The sequence below is a fragment of the Trichechus manatus genome, unplaced genomic scaffold, assembly GCF_000243295.1.
Source record: "Trichechus manatus latirostris isolate Lorelei unplaced genomic scaffold, TriManLat1.0 scaffold00053, whole genome shotgun sequence".
Taxonomy (NCBI): Eukaryota; Metazoa; Chordata; class Mammalia; order Sirenia; family Trichechidae; genus Trichechus; species Trichechus manatus.
The window spans coordinates 1,654,885-1,672,946 of NW_004443989.1; the positions used below are offsets into that span (position 1 = coordinate 1,654,885).

Sequence of the window (18,062 nt, forward strand, 5' to 3'; positions counted from 1 at the left end):
TGCCCAGTCCTATACCACCCTCACAATCGTTATGCTTGAGCCTGTTGTTGCAGCCACTTTGTCAATCCATTTCTTTGAGGGTCTTCCTCTTTTTAGCTGACCCTCTACTTCACCTTCTCTAGAGCGCATTAGAAGGTTCAAAAAGTTAATTAGCGTAGAGTTTTAGCCTTGTAGGTATACTGATACATGTAAGCCGAGCTTATGAAAAATGGTTTTGTTGTTACAACTAACTAGACGGATATTTTTATAAAAAATAATAAATTTCTGCTGAAACACTGCACAAAAATTTTATGGACAGTTATTTTGGTGTCTGACATTGTCACCTGGTATGGCCCACACCACCTGTGGCCCCCTAGTGACGCCACTGAACTTGCTTCTCTAAAGGTATCTGGAGGGCTGGATAGATGCGGTTTTTCAATGTTAAGTATGGCTAAAATCTTGTTGGGCATGATAACTTGTTCTCCTTTGATGTAATTTTTGTTTTGATTCAGAAGCTTTGAAAATCTGGTTGAGCATAGTACTTGGAAACTGTGTTTTGGATTAGTAGGTGAAAAATGTGGATTTGTGATTATTGAAGTATCAGCTGATATGATTCCTTTGTTTTCAATGGGAATCTATATCTGATGTTCTAAATGCTGCTTTTAATGGGTGTAAGCCTGTCCTGGAGAATGATTTGTTGGCCAGAAGTGTGTTTTATGCTTTGTTTTCCCAAAGATGAATCTTTTTGAATGAATCACACTACTATGGTTAGATTTGGAAAGGTTTACAAATGTGGATATGAAGTTTTTAGATTTTAGATGGTTATTTTACAACCAAGTCTAGAACCCTCTCCCATGGAATCATTTTAGTGGGAAGTAATTTGAATGAATAATGGAAATTCTACACAATGTGCTTGGAATATACTAATCCATAGGCCTTTACCAATTTTTTTCCCATTAATGGACACTAGTGTTCCAGTTAAAACACTTATCTTCCAATCCATAGAAATTACCCTTCTCCCACATACTTTTTGGCCTTTACGGGTATCAGAAGTCAGACCATCATCCCTCAATTCCCTGGACAAATGGCTGTACAGCCTCCGAATACAGTCTACCTTCTTCCCTGTACCCTCACCCACATACCACCCTTAACCATCATGTTTGTGGATGACTTTTGAAACTATAACAAACATCTTTTGAAGTGCCTCGGAGAAAATAAGTAAGTGGGTCTTTTATTCTAATCACTCAAGTGGTTTTAATGCAAGGTAAACATAGTCCAAGAGTTGAATACTTAGAATCAAAGGAGTTGGAAGTGCACAGGTCTCTGGAGAGCAGTTCTGCGTGTCACAGGGTCAGGCTGATATCTCTGAAGGAAATGAGTAGCCCATGTGTATGGACATCACAGGGTTCTGAAATTTCCCCATCATTTTGCTCTTCGTTATTGAGTAACAATAGGCTCTCCATGAGGGTTTCTTTGACCATGATTATGGCTCATTCTCAGTGCTTCAGTGTATATGATGAAGAAGAGTATGGGTCTGAATTGGGTGCCTGTACCACTTACACAACTGTGGATAAGCCCTTCAAATTTAGGATGGGAGAGAGGGAGAGAGGAGCATTCTTTTTCATTTTCCTTTGGCCCTGTGCCTTCAGGACCAACAGGCCAATCCATGAATATAGCATGTTATCTTTGGATGTTGATTCTTCTCACTTGTATTTGTTCATTGGTAGGAGCTAAGGAACTCCTTTCTATGACATCAGAGAGTTTTTGTGTTTCCATTGCCAGAATTTCCCTGATCAGAGTAATGTGATGGAAATGACTTGGAAGTGGATCCGTGACTATTGGGAATGTGATAGAGGGTGGTGTAACCATGTTGTCATTGGCATGAACTATTGTGGATGAGGGCTTGTTGACAGAAGATGGTAGAAACTATTATTCTTCAACCTGACCCCAAAGTTTAGCAACTCTGGGCAAAGGCAGGTAGGAGGAGAAGGAAGGCAGGGCCTGGTAAAATGAAGGTGAGGGTAATGTTTTGTTTCTTGGGGACGAGTCGATTGTTGTCTAATATCTAATGTAAATTGTACTTAACAATGGCGGGCTTTATTGCTGGTTCTTTGGACCCAATAGGAGGGTTTCTAAGAGGTGCCGCGAAGTAAGTTGGGCAAGTAACCAACTTTGTCATAGTACCAGGTAGTGTATCGCTATTTGTGGGGAAAGTATGGTTAGGACTGAAGCCAAGTGGAAAACCAGAGCGTGGAGTTGGAAACTAAGGCAGAACATTGTTATATAGACATGGGAGCACAGTGTTAGGGGAAGGTTGCCTCTCAGTAAGCACCACACCTGGAACCTCTCCCAGCCATTGGGATGCCAGTCCTCAAGGACCGACCCCCCAGCCTTCTCCAGCCAGTGGTACAGAGGCCTTACCATCCCCTGCCCCAGTCAGGGGAGCTCAGGCAGAGACTATGTGAGCAGGACTCAATGACTGCAGCCAAGCAAGGCTTAGGACTGAGAAGAACACCTGCTGGGAGCAACCTTGGGTAACAGATAAAACAAGGGCTGGCTTTATGGCCCTGGATTAGAGGAGCGTGGAAAAATGAGCACATAAACCTTGAGAGGTGTTATGGATTGAATTGTGTCCCCCCAAAATGTATCTCAACTTGGCTAGACCATGATTTTCAGTATTATGTGGTTGTCCACCATTTTGTGATCTGATGTGATTATCCTATGTGTTGTAAATCCTAACCTCTATGATGTTAATGAGGCAGGATTAGAGGCAGTTATGTTAATGAGGTAGGACTCAATCTATAGGATTAGGTTGTATCTTGAGTCAGTCTCTTTTGAAATATGAAAGAGAGAATCCAGCAGAGAGGAGAGGGATCTTATACTGCCAAGAAAGAAGTGACAGAGCAGAGCGTGTCCTTTGGACCCAGGGTCCCTGTGCTGAGAAGTTCCTAGACCAGGGGAGGATTAATGACAGGGACCTTCCCTCAGAGCCAACAGAGAGAGAAGGTCTTCTCCTGGAGCTGGTGCACTGAATTTGAGCTTCTAACCTCCTAAACTATGAGACAATAAATTTCTGTTTGTTAAAGCTATTCACTTGTAGTATTTCTGTTATAGCAGCACCACATAATTAAGACAAGAGGGTTTTGAAAAAATTGATAACATCACAGAAAATATAGTTTTTGGTTAAAATGAATGGGGGCGGGGGAGTGTTCATAGAGCAGAGGAAAGGACTCAAAATGATTTCCCAGTGATGATGAGCATTAAGAAGTGGCAGCTTGAGACAGTGGAGCAAGCAGTCCTCCTGCTAATGATCAAGCCCCAGCCCTTACCCTGGAGAACTGGGACAACTTGGGCAAGCCACTTAACCTTTCTGAGCCTATTACCTCACCAGTGAAGTGGTGAATCAGGTCAGTGTGAGAATTTGCACTAATGGATATAATTCCTCTGTCCAGTAGAATTTCTGTGATGATTATAATTGGGCTGTCCAAAATGTAGCCTCTGGCCACATGCGGTTACTGAGCCCTTGAAATGTGGCAAAGGAACTGAAATTTAAATTTTATTATATTTAAATAGCTACACGTGGCTAGTGGCTACCACGTTGGAGAACGTGGTTAAATAATGTGCTGATAACAATGTCTATGGTGTAGTAGGTACACAGTACTTCTTGCTGTGATGGTTATTATTATTGTTGTTATGTGTAATACTATGGTCCTGAAGGTTATTTTCCAAAGTGCAGTTTCTGCTGATGGATACAACAAGGGTCACAGGGTCAAAGGAATCTAATAATTGGGAGTCTGGTGTTGCTGGGGATGATGGTCTGTCCCTGGCCCCAAAGACCCAAGGAGAGGGTTACTGTCAAGGTTGCCTAGGTAGAAGGAGTGTCCAGCCTTCATATCTGGTCCCCAAGGAAACTATAGTGGTTTGTACTTTACATGTTCCTGTCTCCAAGTGATTGGAAAACAGCATTTTCTATATGCCACAAACTGACTTTTTTAGATAAGCATATAAATTAGGAAGACTATGAAATATATAGCTAAGTTTAGGTTTTTATCAACATTCTCTCTAATAATGTCTTTATATATTTAAGTGTTTGGTGATATTTCTTAGCCATCGGAGTCCCATATGGTTCAGTTTATAAAGAGGTGGAACAGAGACTTTGGACTTACTTGTCAAACTCACAGTCAATCATTTCACTTCCATAAACATTTAAGACTATGTGCACTTGGGAGGGGGGTTAGCATGCATGCAGACCTGGGGTCAGTCTCTTTCACTGACAGTACAGACTGGACTTATTGGAAAAGTTACCCTTATGCTGTATCATTTGTACATGCTTGGCATTGCTTCCATCGTGATAAGACATTTGTTTCTTGGATGCAGGGTGCACTTCTGTCATTTTAATACAAACATACTTTTGGACATAAATCATGTAGCTGAATCCCCATGTAAAAGTTGGATTCTTAAATGCTGATGAAGAAGCTTAGCATAGATACAATCTCCCCATCTCCAGTTGGAGGGTGCTCTGTTGCAGCTTTATAGCCCCTTCTGAATTTCGTCCTAGAGAAGGTGTTTTCCTTCTCCGATGAGTGTTGCTGGAGTCCACATTCCCCTGCGTGAGGTCAAGGGAACGAGAAACAACCCAGCTGTGTGCTAGGGAGCCCTGCCGTAGGTTCTCCCTTGCAGCCAGCTCCCTTAAGTATTAAACAGCAGTATTCTAATATCACTGTCCCTTTTTTATTTGCTGTGACTTGCTGTGACTACGGCGATTTTAGTTACAGTAATTAGGTCACCCTTCATGGAGTCAGGATATTTTAAGTGCCTCTTTAAGGAATATTGTTGCAGATCAGTAATTTTACAATTGGATGTTCTTGTGCAACTTTATTAAATGTAATCTGTCTTTTAAATGTTGCCCTTTTACAGTTATATATTTCTAATTGTTGCTGTAAATGCATTATCACTTTGAAATTAATTAATTTTTCCATTTTGGCTGCCTGCAGTATAATAATCACTAATGAGAAACTCATAGGGATTAATTTTCAGCACAGCGACCCCTACTGGTAAAGCCGTATCTTTGCTGCCTTCCTCCTCTTTAGGTCTTGTGATGACTCCAGAGGACAGGTCTGGCTTGTTGGGGTACTGGAACAGAAGTGCTTGTCCCTCCTCCCTCCAGTTTCTGATAAAATAAAATAACAGGTAAAAATGGAAATAGGATTATTTTTCAGTGTTGTAAAAAAAGAACAACGCAGGATTCTTCAAGTAGCTGCATTCAAACATCTTAAAGGAAACTAACGTTTGCTGTGAGCTTTCTAATAATGAAGTCACATTGTGTATGCATCCTATGTGTGCTTTCCTGTCTCTGTCTTTCTTTTATGCAATCAAAAAACTCAAATTATACTTTGCATAGGTACGCTTTAATATATACTGTACATTAGTGTGCATAATGTATTTATACATACATATTACTCTGTGAGTCTCTGGGTGGTGCAAACGGATAAGTGCTCAACTCATATCTGAAAGGTTGACGGTTTGAACCCACCCACAGGTGACTTGGAAGACAGGCCTGGCGATCTGCTTCTAAAAGGTCGTAGCCTTGAAACCCCTATGGAGCAGAGTTCTACTCTGCACACATGGGATCACCATGAGTCAGAATCGACTCAATGGCAAACAACAACGATATTACTCCGGGATTGTATTCACAAAACTAGGCATATTGTATTATATGGCAATTTAAGAGATTTTCAAGGGTAGTTTTAACAATTTGTGATTGTTGCCTTGCCTTCTGGTTATGGAATCATACTGTGCCCTCAAGTAAGATGCCACTTAGAGGTTTGGACCAGGCACCGTGATGCTTTCTATATCAGTATAAACCAAAACCAAACCAAACCCGTTGCCACTGAGTCGATTCTGACTCAGAGCGACCCTATAGGACAGAGTAGAACTGCCCCATAGGGTTTCCAAGGAGCAGCTGTTGGAGTCAAACTGCTGACCTTTTGGTTAGCAGCTGAGCACTTAACCACTATACCACCAGGGCTCCATATCAATATATACCTCTTTATTTATTCCTCATAACAGTTCTGCAATGTTAGAATTATTGTCCTTATTCTGCAGTTAAGAAGTACAGAGAGCTACCCAGCTTGTTGAGGAAAACAACAGAGCCAGCTTTCAAAGCCTGCACTGGCTGCCCCCAAGTTTGTTTCTTTTGTCAGATACACCGCCACGCCACGCCTCTGCCATGCATATCTAGTTGTGTAGTTATGTGACACTAAAACGTTTGAAAGCAACTTCATGAAATTAGGACCGCCTCCCCTCTTTTTTTTTCCAAATAAGCTTTCAGTTCTGGTAAACAACATCTTAGCCAGAGTTCCTAGATCCAAGCCAGCCCCTTGTGGCTCTGTATGTAAATCTGAAGCTGAGCATAGTCACGTGCCTCTTAGGGTGTTTTGTGCAACCAAATATTTGTGTTGGCAGGTAATAGTAGAAAGAATATCATGTGTTAGGGTAGCAAGAGCTTAGCAGATGTTTTAGGGAACTGTATTTTCAAATCATTTCACATTAAAAAATGGCTTGAGTTTGTAGAACTTCTGGAACGATCGGGTTACGTTTCCTGTGGCCGTGTAAAGCCAGCCATTGTGCTGAGTTTTAACAGATGTGCAGCTACCCTGCTAATGGATGGGACTGCAAAGCCCGTCCTACTGCAGAGTTATAAATTATAACTAGAAAAAGCACAAATGTCGTTCTTCTAACCTTCGGTAAAGCCAGGCTGGGTAATTCTGCCCTGAATAACCTGCTGCGGGGTGATTTATAGTGGTACAATTTAAAACATAATGAAGGAGATAATAGATGTTGATTTGTTCTTTAAAATAGTATTTTAGAAAAATACTTTTTTTTCCCTCCTTCTTTAAATACCTGCAGCTGACTACACTCTAGATACTATCAAGGACAAAACCCCGTTTGACTCTTTACTGGTACATTGGTGCATCACGTAAAAGGCAAAGGGAGTAGAAAGCAGGGCCCTTTTATGTATTGGGAGGAGGAAATAAGATTTTCAAGTGGAACAGCATATTCTGCGCTAATCTAAATATTTTGAGACTCCTGTGTGAGGATTGAATTCTCTGCTTGCCTTGCTCTCACCAGTCCAGCTATGTTAGAAAACTGGACTCTTAAGACCCCTTCTGTGGTTGGGCTACACTGAGCTTTTCTGCAGACATCCCCGCAGAAGGAATCAGTGGCAGAAGGAACCAGTGACTGGGCTCTTCTTCTCCCCTCTAAAGACAACCCCCCCACCCCCCGCAGCTTCAAACAGAATTAATACTTGCTTTTGTTCTATTAGTCATCTTTCAATTCTGTCTAGAGCTTTGAAGTTTACAATGTTTGCTTGATCCAGAGATGGCTGAGGGATATGGTAGACTGGAAAAGAGCAAAAAATTTAGAATCATTCAAAGCCCAGTTTCCCCCTCTTTTATAATTGTAAAATACTGAAGTTATTCAGCCTCTGTTCGTAACATAGTGGTTAAGAGCTAAACAGAAGGTCTGCTGCTAACCAAAAGTTCGGCTGCTAACCAAAAGTTCGGCAGTTTGAATCCAGGCGCTCCTTCGAAACTCTATGGGGCAGTTCTACTCTGTCCTATAGGGTTGCTATGAGTCGTAATTGACTCGACAGTAATGGGTTTTTTTGTTTCGTTTTGTTTTTCTACATTAGTTCAGATGCTTTGGTTTGCAAGCTGTTAGCACCTACTTAAAAGTGGTTGGAATAATGAAGGATTGTTTTTCTCACAAATCAAGAAGTCTTGAACAGCCAAGGGTGTGTTTGTCTACTATATGGGCAGGTCCTCTGTGATTGTCTTGCCTTTCCCCTCATGGTTGCAAGATGGCTCCAGCAGCTCCAACCATCACTTCTTATATGATAAGATCTGAAGGCAGGATGGGAAGAGTGAGACACCCTACTTGCATACGTTTCTCCTTTATCAAGATGGAGAAAATTTTGTCTCAGAACTGTCCTCCCTAGCAGACATCCCCTCAGCTTCCACTGGCCAGGACTGAGTCACCTGTCCATATCCTAGCTGCAAGGGAGTCTGGGAATGTGCAAAGTTGGCCTCTTGTGCCTCTAGAGTAGGCGACAAACTCTTCTGGCAAGGAAAAATGCTGGGGCCATGGCTTTTGAACAGGCATTATTTAATATTGTATAGTTTTCTCATCTGTCAGATGGAAAGGCTATCTATTTTATAGTATGGTTGTGAGAACAAGGGAGAATTAAATGGAATGCATTTGGTGTTAACTGGTCCCTTTCACCCCACCAGCCTTACCTCAAGCTATTTCTAGCCCCATTCTCTTTCCTTCCCCAGGGTTTTTAAACATATTGGTCTTGAACATTCAGACTAGAACATTCCTTCCCCATCTTCATTCTGAGTTACTTTCCAAAACTCAGTCTAAATATAACAGCCTCCAGGAAGTATTTCGTGGTCTCTGAGATTAGGTCAAAATTTGATCAAGTCTCCACATTATATGCATTCTATAACTATTGCCTAGAATACTGTCTGGTACTCAGTAAATATGTGTTGGATGAATGAATGCATATATGAATGAATGAATGAGTGAAGGAATGGATGACTATAATTTAAAAAATAATTGCTGAAGCTTCTTATTTAATGCCTATCTTCCCTGCTTTGAAAAGTGGTGTTTTGCCTTGCTTACTACTGTATCCCTGGTTCATAAAGTAAATGCTCAGTAAATATTTGTAAAATGAATAAATGCTTAATAAATGGCAACCATTAATATATTCACTATCACTAATGTTTGGAGATCAGCAGGGAATTGTAGTTCAGAATGTGTAAATAAAGAAATGGATGGGGCTAGGGGACCTGTCAGAGTCACCTGAGTAGTACATAGGATAACTATGTATCCATAACAGAACCCAGGGCCCCCAGACTCCCAGTCAAATACAGTATAAGGAATCTACCCAAAGGTGTATGTATGGAGGAAAAATATGTAAAGACAGAACAGCAAGGATGTGATGGTTAAGGTTGTGTGTCAACTTGGCTGGGTGGGCTGTGATTCTCAGTGGTTTGGCAGTTATGTAATCATGTAGTCATCCTCCATGATATGATCTGATGTGATCAGCCAATCAGTTGTAAAGGGAGTTTCTTTGGGGGTGTGACTCGTAGCTGGCTCAAGTCCCAAGAACTGGAGGATGCAGGCTGATTGCTCTGGATCCTGCATCTGGCTCATTATCATCTGACCTCTGGTTCTTGGGACTTGAGCCAGCTGCCTGCCAAACTGCCTGCCAATCTTGGGATTTATCAGCCTCCGCAGCCTGTGAACCAGCGGCTTCCATCTTACCTGCCATCTTGGGATTCATTGGCTTCTGCAGCCTGTGAGCCAGTGGCCTGCCATCTGACCTTCTGATCTTGGGGTTATCAGCCTCAGCAGCTATGTGAGTCAGGAGAAGCCTCCAGCCTGACACCTGACCCTTGGGACTTGCTAGCCTCTACAACTGCGTGAGCCATTTCCTTGAGATAAATCTCTCTCTCTCTCTCTATATATATATATATGTATATCCGTATACATAAATATACTTCACTGGTTTTGCTTCTCTAGAGATCCTAGCCTAAGATAAAGGGGTAGAAGAGAGGATAAGCTTTAGAGCTAGCCAGCCCTCGGATTGAATCCCAGCTCCATCTTGCGCTAACTCTTGGACAAGTTTCATAACCTGATTGAAACTATGCTTTCTTATGTGTAAAACTGGGATATGATACATACCTGATGTGCTGGTGTTGAAAATGAAAGGAAATCATGAATGCTTGGCATTCAGAACATGCTTATGGTTGTCAGTTGCTGTTTAGTCTGCTCCAACTCATGACATGTAGAACAGAATGAAATGTTGCCTAGTCCTGTACCATCTTCAATATTGTTGGTGTGTTCAAGTCCATTGTTGTGTCCACTGTGTATTTTGAATGATCTCCAGGCCTTTCCTCCTAGTCTATCTTAATCTGGAAGCTCCACTGAAACCTGTACACCATAGACAACTCTGCTGGTATTTGAAATACCACCATCCATCTGTCCATTAGTCATACTGTGGTGGCTTGCATGTTGCTGTGATGCTGGAAGCTATGCCACCAGTATTTCAAATACCAGCAGGGTCACCCATGGAGGACAGGTTAGAACATGCTTAGTTCAGTATTAACTATTATTATTGGCTTGTGTTGAGAATTAAAGAAGATCATGAATGTATAGCATTCAGAACATGCTAGATACTCAATAAACATTAAATATTGTTATCCTCATCATCATTTTTTTTTTAAGATAAGAGTTGATTCTCTTCCCATTGCTTACAGATGCCCATTCTCCTAGTGATGTCCGTTGTGTTTGTCATAGAAAGTCTGATTCTCCCTGTGAACATTAAGCATTAAAATACTGGACATACAAGCTTGAGTAACTGCTGAGGCAAAATATAACAGGATAACTAGTTGGTTTAGCAGTTTCCATAAGCATTCCTAGCTGCCTCTCTTACCACCGCCAATAGCACACCTTAGCTTTGAGGAAAGATTGGCCTTTTGTTAAAAACAAAGAGAAAGAGAACATGTCTGGCCTTGTGAAGCCATATTATCTCACTGTCCTATTTTCTCTGCTTTGCTTTTATAGTGTTTTAAGTCTGGCTGAGCCTTTCTTCTGAATGAGCTCTGGGAGGGAGAAGAATGACTATCTGACCTTAATATGTGTGACAAATTATTTAATGAACATTTAACCAGGATTTGAAATCCCCCTCCTTTTATCTCCCTCACTTCCTTTTCTTCTGTGCACCCTTTGGCATTTTGGTAACACAAGGGCTCTCTAAAGGCACGTTCTGTTGGACTCCCTTCCCTAGCTCTTTTATTCCTTTTTCTAATTTAAGTTAGTAGTGCCTTCTTTGATCCTCCTTCTTTTAGTTTCCTTTTCTCCAATTTCATACTTCTTTCCAGTATGATTTTTGGCTGCAATGCAGTTTAGGTATTGGACGCCAGAGCGATTAAACAGATGCCAGGAGTTGGTATCGCCCCATGATGATGTTGCTAAAATGTTTCTTCTATGAACATTGATTTTTTTTTTTAAATATATATATAACTTACTGGACACGTTGATTTTCCCCTGTGAGGTGTAAGGTAATGTTTTTCTAGCAACAAGAAAGAGCACTTGAATCTGGTACTATGAATTGTTCAGCAATTAAAATCCACTGCCTTCTTATAGCACTAAGATAAACCAATACGCTGAAAATCAGTAGGGGTAGGGAGATAGCATGGGCCGTGAAATGCTACATGGGAAACTACTATGTGCTAGGAGCCATGTTAATGGGTTTAACTCTCCATATTTGTCTTGTTTAATGTAATTTCACTGCAGTTAAATTATTCTGGGTCTCCAAGCAAGTCATGTACCCTCTCTGGGCCTCAGTTTTCTTACCTGTAAAATGAGTTAATACAGATTAGCACCTTTGTTTTGGATTTTGGGTTTTGGATTTTACAGAGTGGTATAATTTGGAAGGAAATAAAAAAGGGAGACTAACAGGGTTACAGATTTTTTTTATTTTACCGTCTTTGATTAAAAACCAACCATCCAACTGCCATCAATTAGCACCGTCATTTCATAAAAGAAAAGATATTTTAATACCAAAAATTGTAGACAGGGCATGATTGTGGGGCAAAAAGCAGTCCTTTCAATGGACTATTCAACTTAAGAGAAAATACTTTACGGTGTCATTGTTAATGCTTTTCTCATTGTTAAAAATGTTGGGCTTATGCATGGGAATGACTGACCTAGGTGACACCAAAGGTACCATTTCAGCTCCAAAATTCTTCTGTGCATCTTTTGGATCCCAGGTTTCAGAGCTGTAGTTAAGCTAACTTCATTGAAGCATGCAAGCCAAGAAAGAAATGGAAAGCATCTGCTAGCAAGACAGAAGTCACAGTCCATTATAACCTAATCACAGAAGTGACATCTCATTACTTTTGCAGTATTCTATTTGTTAGAAGCAAATCACTAGGTTCTGTGCACACTCAAAGGGAGGGAATTACACAAGGGTGTGAATTCCAGGGGGCAGAGATGACTAGGGGCCATCTTAGAGGCTGCCTGCCACATGCTACAAATTCAGCTTTTCTTTTTAGTGCGTTTTGGTGGGCTGTCTGGTGGCAGATTTATTCGTAGGCCTTGAAGATATTACTTGGAGTTGAGGCCTAACATTTGTTATTGATGGGCTATGTCTTTGCCTTGCTGTTCTCCTGTTTGCTACCTTTCTACATTCTTCTTGTCTTCCCTCTTCCTGGGCTGTGAGAAGTACAAAATACACCCATTTTGTTTTTTTTTTAATATATTTATGCATTTCTGCCTCATGATGGGAGATAAGATTTAGTCCTTTAATAAGAAGGCTTATGAAAAGAATAAAGAAATGTGTGGATTATGTTTCCTAAAGTCAAATATTTGTTTTCATGCTGCTTTAGTAGAGAGGACCCATGTTAATCGATGGCCCAAATTTTCTTTTTAAAGAAACGTGTATTGCTGAGTTTTTATCTGAGTTTCAGAAATTGGCCAGAGACTCTGGACTTTTTTTTTTTTTAAGTCACAAAGCTAGACGAAGTTTGCCAATCTTTGCAAGCCTGTGTAGAGCATCATTCTGCATATTTCAGACTTACATATAATCTTTAGGGGTTTTGTTTGTTGTTGTTTTGGTGTTTGCTTTAAATAGGAAGCTATAAAAGGAAAAAAAAAATACTGCCTTTTATTTTGCTATTTTCAGAAAATATTGTAGTGATTGGTTTTGAATGCTGAAATTTGGTTTTCATATTATAAAACCACTCTTTTAAAATATATAATGGGTAGGAGAGTATCTTACTTAGTAATATTCACATTTTCCCTGTGAAATATGGAGCACTTTTACTGAGCTGGGGCTTTTTACTTCTCCATATACCACCGTGTGTGGAATCTGTACCACTTTAAACATTTCATCCTTGAGTTTCATATGATGAGGTCTCTTTAATCATTTACATTTTGAAAAAAGAAAGTGAAATATTCTTTTAGAAGCCAAAGTAATCCAGGAGAATGTATGGTGTTTGTTCAGCTGGATATGTTATTTATTTGAAGTACTGAGAGAAATCTCTTCTGACTGCTCAGAAAAGGAAGAATAAACAGTAAGAGTGTCCAAGGAATCTGAGCTAGAAAGTCCCTTCTTTCAGAGAAAAGTTATAAAAAGTATATTTGCTAGATCCAAAAAAAATACTGTATATCAACTACTGAGACCTGCATAATGTTTTCTTAGTATTCTCACTCTTTCAAAGGAAAAAAAAAAACCTAAAATCTGAGAACTTTAAAAATTTTTTATATTTTAACATTCCTAGGCAGGTGAATGCACTAAGTCTATTCTTTCTTGGTAGAACATAACATCTCTTGATGGATTTTGTGTGTGCTGTGTGTCATTTGTTTCTTGGTTAACTTTCTATAACCATAAAAAAAGAAAAAAAAAAAAAAAAACAAGTAATGAAATTAGCATGGCTGAAATCTCAGCGTAAACCCTGAGTAGATTTTCTATGAGGAAGATATTAAGAAGATGTAAAAAAAAACAACAAAACACAACATATTTCCAAAGAATTAGGTTCTGGAATATGCCCAGTCATGAAAATAATACGGTTTTCTTCTCTTGCTCTTCTGTGTTCTAACCATTAGGATCAGTCAGTTGCTATTGAGTTGATTTTGACTCATGGCGACCCCATGTGTGTCAGAGTAGAAGTGTGCTGGGTTTTCAATGGCTGATTTTTTTGGAAGTAAATCACCAGGCCTTTCTTTTGAAGCACCTCTAGGTGGACTCCAACCTCCAACCTCCAACCTTTTGCTTAGCAGCTGAGCACATTTAATCGTTTGTACCACCCAGGAATTCTCCAACCATTAGGAAGGAGATGGTATATTTCTTGTGGATGAAAAATCGGGGAAAATATCAGGATTCCTTAATTATTAATCTGGATTGGTCAAACTGTGATCCAGTTTGTGTCCGTGTTCCCACCCCCCCCACCTCTGAGCTTATATATCACGTGTTCCAGTGTCCCAGTGTCACATTGTCTCGTTACCAGACTAAAGGCCTTGTTGGATTAATATTAAAGGTCTCCACAGCGGAGACCTTTTCCATCCAAAGCTCAAAAATAAAATAAATAAATGAAAAATTAAACTCGCCTTTGCCAAGTCTACCTGACCATTCACATGTCCCCATGTCAGTCTGAGGTTTGAAGCTTTGAAATGCATTTGGTACAGTGGTGCAGGAGATTCATTGTGAGTTTTCCCTGAACACGTGTATGTTCTATAGGACTAAATCACAACCAGTAATAATAATAATAAAAACAGCAACTCACATATATTAGGCACCAAATTTGTATCAAGCCTGTTCCGAATGCCTTTCATGCGTTAACTCGTTTATTTCCCACAGTCCCACACCAACATTACAAGGTGGGTCTAAGCCAGAACAGCATGTGCATCTCAGTTTTGTTGAAGACGAGGCAAAGTGATGTAGCAGAGAGGCCATGGGCTTTGGAGTTGACAAAACCAGGCCCTGAATCCTGACCCTTCCCTCCAGTGACCATGTAGTTGTGGGCAAGTTGCACAACCTCCCTGGACCTGAGATTGTGTCTTCTCTGAAAAATGGAGAAAGTGATTCCTACCTATATGGGTTGTTGGGGGATTAGTTAACATTTATAAAGGCACAGCACAAGTGTATGGCACATAGTAGGCACTCAAGAGATGTTAGTTGTCTTTATATCCTATGGTTAATGTGAACTCTCCTGAAATATCAGTGATTTTTAAGGACATGCAGGTAGCTATTGCCAAAGATAGTCTCTGTTACCTGAGCCCAAAACCTACGGAGCTAAGCTGTGTCACCCTATGTGAGAAATACCCTTTAAAGCTGAATTCCAGGGAAACCCCTGAGGAAATGCTATAATTTCTTCTATTTGATGATGAAGTTATAATGTATTGTTGGGGCTCCAACAATACACATAGTCCTATTTGTGTATTTTCAAACCATGTTATCTCTTATTGTTAGCATATTAACTTCCTCCAGTTATATATATATAGTGACTCTCGTACATTTTATGCATCTTATTCTATGCCTGTTCTTTCTTTAAGTCACCTTAGACCCCTTTTCTGGAGGCAGGTCAAATATAAATTAATAAGGTGATTTAAGTTCAAGTACAGACATACCTCACAGAATCTCTTAATAATTCCAGACCAAATACAACTTTATCTTGGTCTGTATTTTCAGACATGTTTCTATATTGTCCATACTTAACAAAAGCGATTATGCAATACCTTTTGAAAAATGGATGTTTTAATAAAACCATACGGTCTTCAGAATTTTTAAAAGCTTACACCGTTTTTCAACTTTTTTCCTCCTAGTGTTGCTGTGGTTAAGAGCTCGACTGCTTACCAAAGGTCAGCAGTTCGAATCCACCAGACACTCCTTGGAAACTCCATAGAGCAGTTCTGCTCTGTCCTATAGGGTCGCTATGAGTTGGAATCGAATCAATGGCAACAGGTTTATTTTTATTTTTTGGTTTATGATTCATATAATACTAGTAATTGATTGCTATCAAGAAACATGCCAGATGGCAAATCTTTTATTCAGTTATGTATGGTTTTGTGTGTGTGTGTGTGTGTGTGTGTGTGTGTATTTTCACAGTTCTTCAAGGATCTGGTAAATACATATGCATTTCTTTTTTGTTCTTTTTCTATTCTCGACTACTATTTTTCCTCTATGCCCTGTACTGTTACCAAGGAGCTATTTATATCTTAAATATATATTTATAGAAAATGTATTTATTTCTTATTCATTTCATTTAAGATGATTTACAAAAACAACAGCAGCTAGCAATAGCAGTGCCTCTGAACTCTTGCATACAGTAAGTACTCAATAAATGGACTTGTCAAAGATACATCGTGCAGATAGGCAATATGCATTTAGAAAATCTGTTGTATGTGTGTGTGCGGAGGTATTAAGCCAGTTATTTCAGCTCTGCCATTTTGATCCTGAGGATTTTATTTTTTTAATTCTATGTTTATGAATAAAACATTTTAATCAGAACTATACCAACAGTGATCAATGTTTTTCGTGGAAGTATAATACAGGGTGAATTCCATTAAGTCAATTAAATTGCTTGATCAAGTTTTTAGGTAGTACGAAGATGGTTAAACTGTTTCTGATTTTTTTTTTTTATTGAACCTTATCACAAGAATGAATTTTTTCCATATATATTTTAAGATGAACATTTCATTCATCTGTTTTCTTTACATACCAAAGTTTAGAGCTTTTGGCGTTGTGAGTTTTCTTTTGTGGACATTATTTCTGCCAAGTCCACACTTTTAGATTTTGCAAATAAAATTCATCATGTATCGTTTTTGTTGCAGAATTTTTATTTCAACCAGAATTACATGTTCTTAATTTGATAAAAGACCAAATCTTCATTTCTTAGCTAATACGTAAGGAAATCCTCAGCAAGTCCACTTCAATATTCTAGGGTTTCTTAGTTATTCAAGATTCGTCTGTGAGCTTTTGCTAATCCAGTTCTTTCCCAAACTTCAGTGACTAGGATGACTTTGGATACCTTTCTATGTTGAGGCAGAGCAAATAGCAAATGACAGATCAAAATGTCTTACATTACTCTAGGACAATGCCTTTCATACTTTTTGACCACTACTCAGAGTTTTTTTATGTCACAATCAGATAATGTACACTAAAATCAAACCAAACCCGTTGCAGTTGAGTTGATTCTGACTCATAGCAACCCTATGTAGAACTGCCCCATAGGGTTTCCGAGGAGGGGCTGGTAGATTTGAACTGCCAACCTTTTGGTTAGCAGCTGAGCGCTTAACCATTGTGCCACCAGGTCTCCCCAATAATGTATACCTATGCATGTATGTGTATGTGTAAAATGCATGTGTCTGTGTATATTATAATGTGTGGGCATATATACACATGTATCACATATATAACATATATGTAATATATATATTTATATATGGAGCCCCGGTGGTACAGTTGTTAAGCGCTCAGCTGCTAACCAAAAGAAAGGTCAGTGACTTAGGCCCACCAGCCGCTCTGAGGGAGAACGAAGTGGCAGTCTGCTTCCGTAAACATTTACAGCCTTAGAAACCCTGTGGGGCAGTTCTTCTCTGACCTGTAGGGTCGCTATAAATTGGAATTGGTTTGGTTTTTGGTTTTACAATATGCTAGGACCTGTGCTATATTCCTTATCTATTTATGCTTTGAGATTGACATTCCTTGTTATTATCAAGAGAACTTGGAGGGAATAAATAATGTGCTCGAGACCCCAAAACTAAAAGGTAGTGGAGTTGGTGTTAAAGTTGTTTCAGTGGACTGGAATCCTGTGGCTCTGAATCCCATGGCCTCTGTTGGCTCCAGGTTGTGTATGAGTTTCAGAAAGATCGTTCTCATGGCAGCAAGAAAACAGGTTGGGAAGAGGCAGACATTTTTAGCATCGAGACCAATGTGTAAGCTGAAAGAGGTGACCATTTAGAAATTTTTTGAGTCTATACATAGCATTGGGGACAGGAAGACAAGAGAAATGATACCCCTGATGTTGCAGAAGTAGAAATAGAAATAACTTGAGGTATTTACTGAATATGGGAAATCAAGGGGCAGGGATACCTATGACATATACGCATTTGTGGATGAATTTGTTGATATGCATATACATATATTTGTGTGTATAAACAAACTAACAAATAAGTAAAGGAAAATAGCTGATATGTAAGTTTTATGTAGTGCTTAAAAAAATAGTATCCTGTCCAAAAGATTAGACTGGATTACAGGACATAAAATGATAACTCTTGAAGAGTGTGTATCTTAGCTCAAGTAGATACGTGAGACTCAATGGGCAGCTCCTGTCTGGAGGTGAGATGAGAAGGCAGAGAGGGTCAGGAGCTGGTTGAATGGACACAGGAAATCCGGGGTGGAAAGGAGGAGTGTGCTGTGACATTATAGGGAGAGCAATTAGGGTCACATAACAATGTATGTATAAATTTTTGTATGAGAGACTAACTTGAATTGTAAACTTTCACTTAAA

General features: G+C 39.6%; 1 protein-coding gene across 2 annotated transcripts in view; it reads left to right on the top strand.

The window, feature by feature from the left end:
• WWOX (WW domain containing oxidoreductase) overlaps positions 1-18,062 on the top strand; it is a 1,054,678-nt gene that overhangs the window by 319,391 nt on the left and 717,225 nt on the right. Inside the window, exon 9 of one of the 2 annotated variants that reach the window (XM_023732526.1) lies at positions 5,070-5,491. The exons of the other annotated variant lie outside the window; for it this stretch is intronic. Coding sequence (XP_023588294.1) covers positions 5,070-5,078 — 9 coding nt within the window. The 3' untranslated portion in view covers positions 5,079-5,491. Of the gene's footprint in view, positions 1-5,069; positions 5,492-18,062 lie in introns of those variants that run through there. 2 annotated transcript variants of the gene reach the window in all.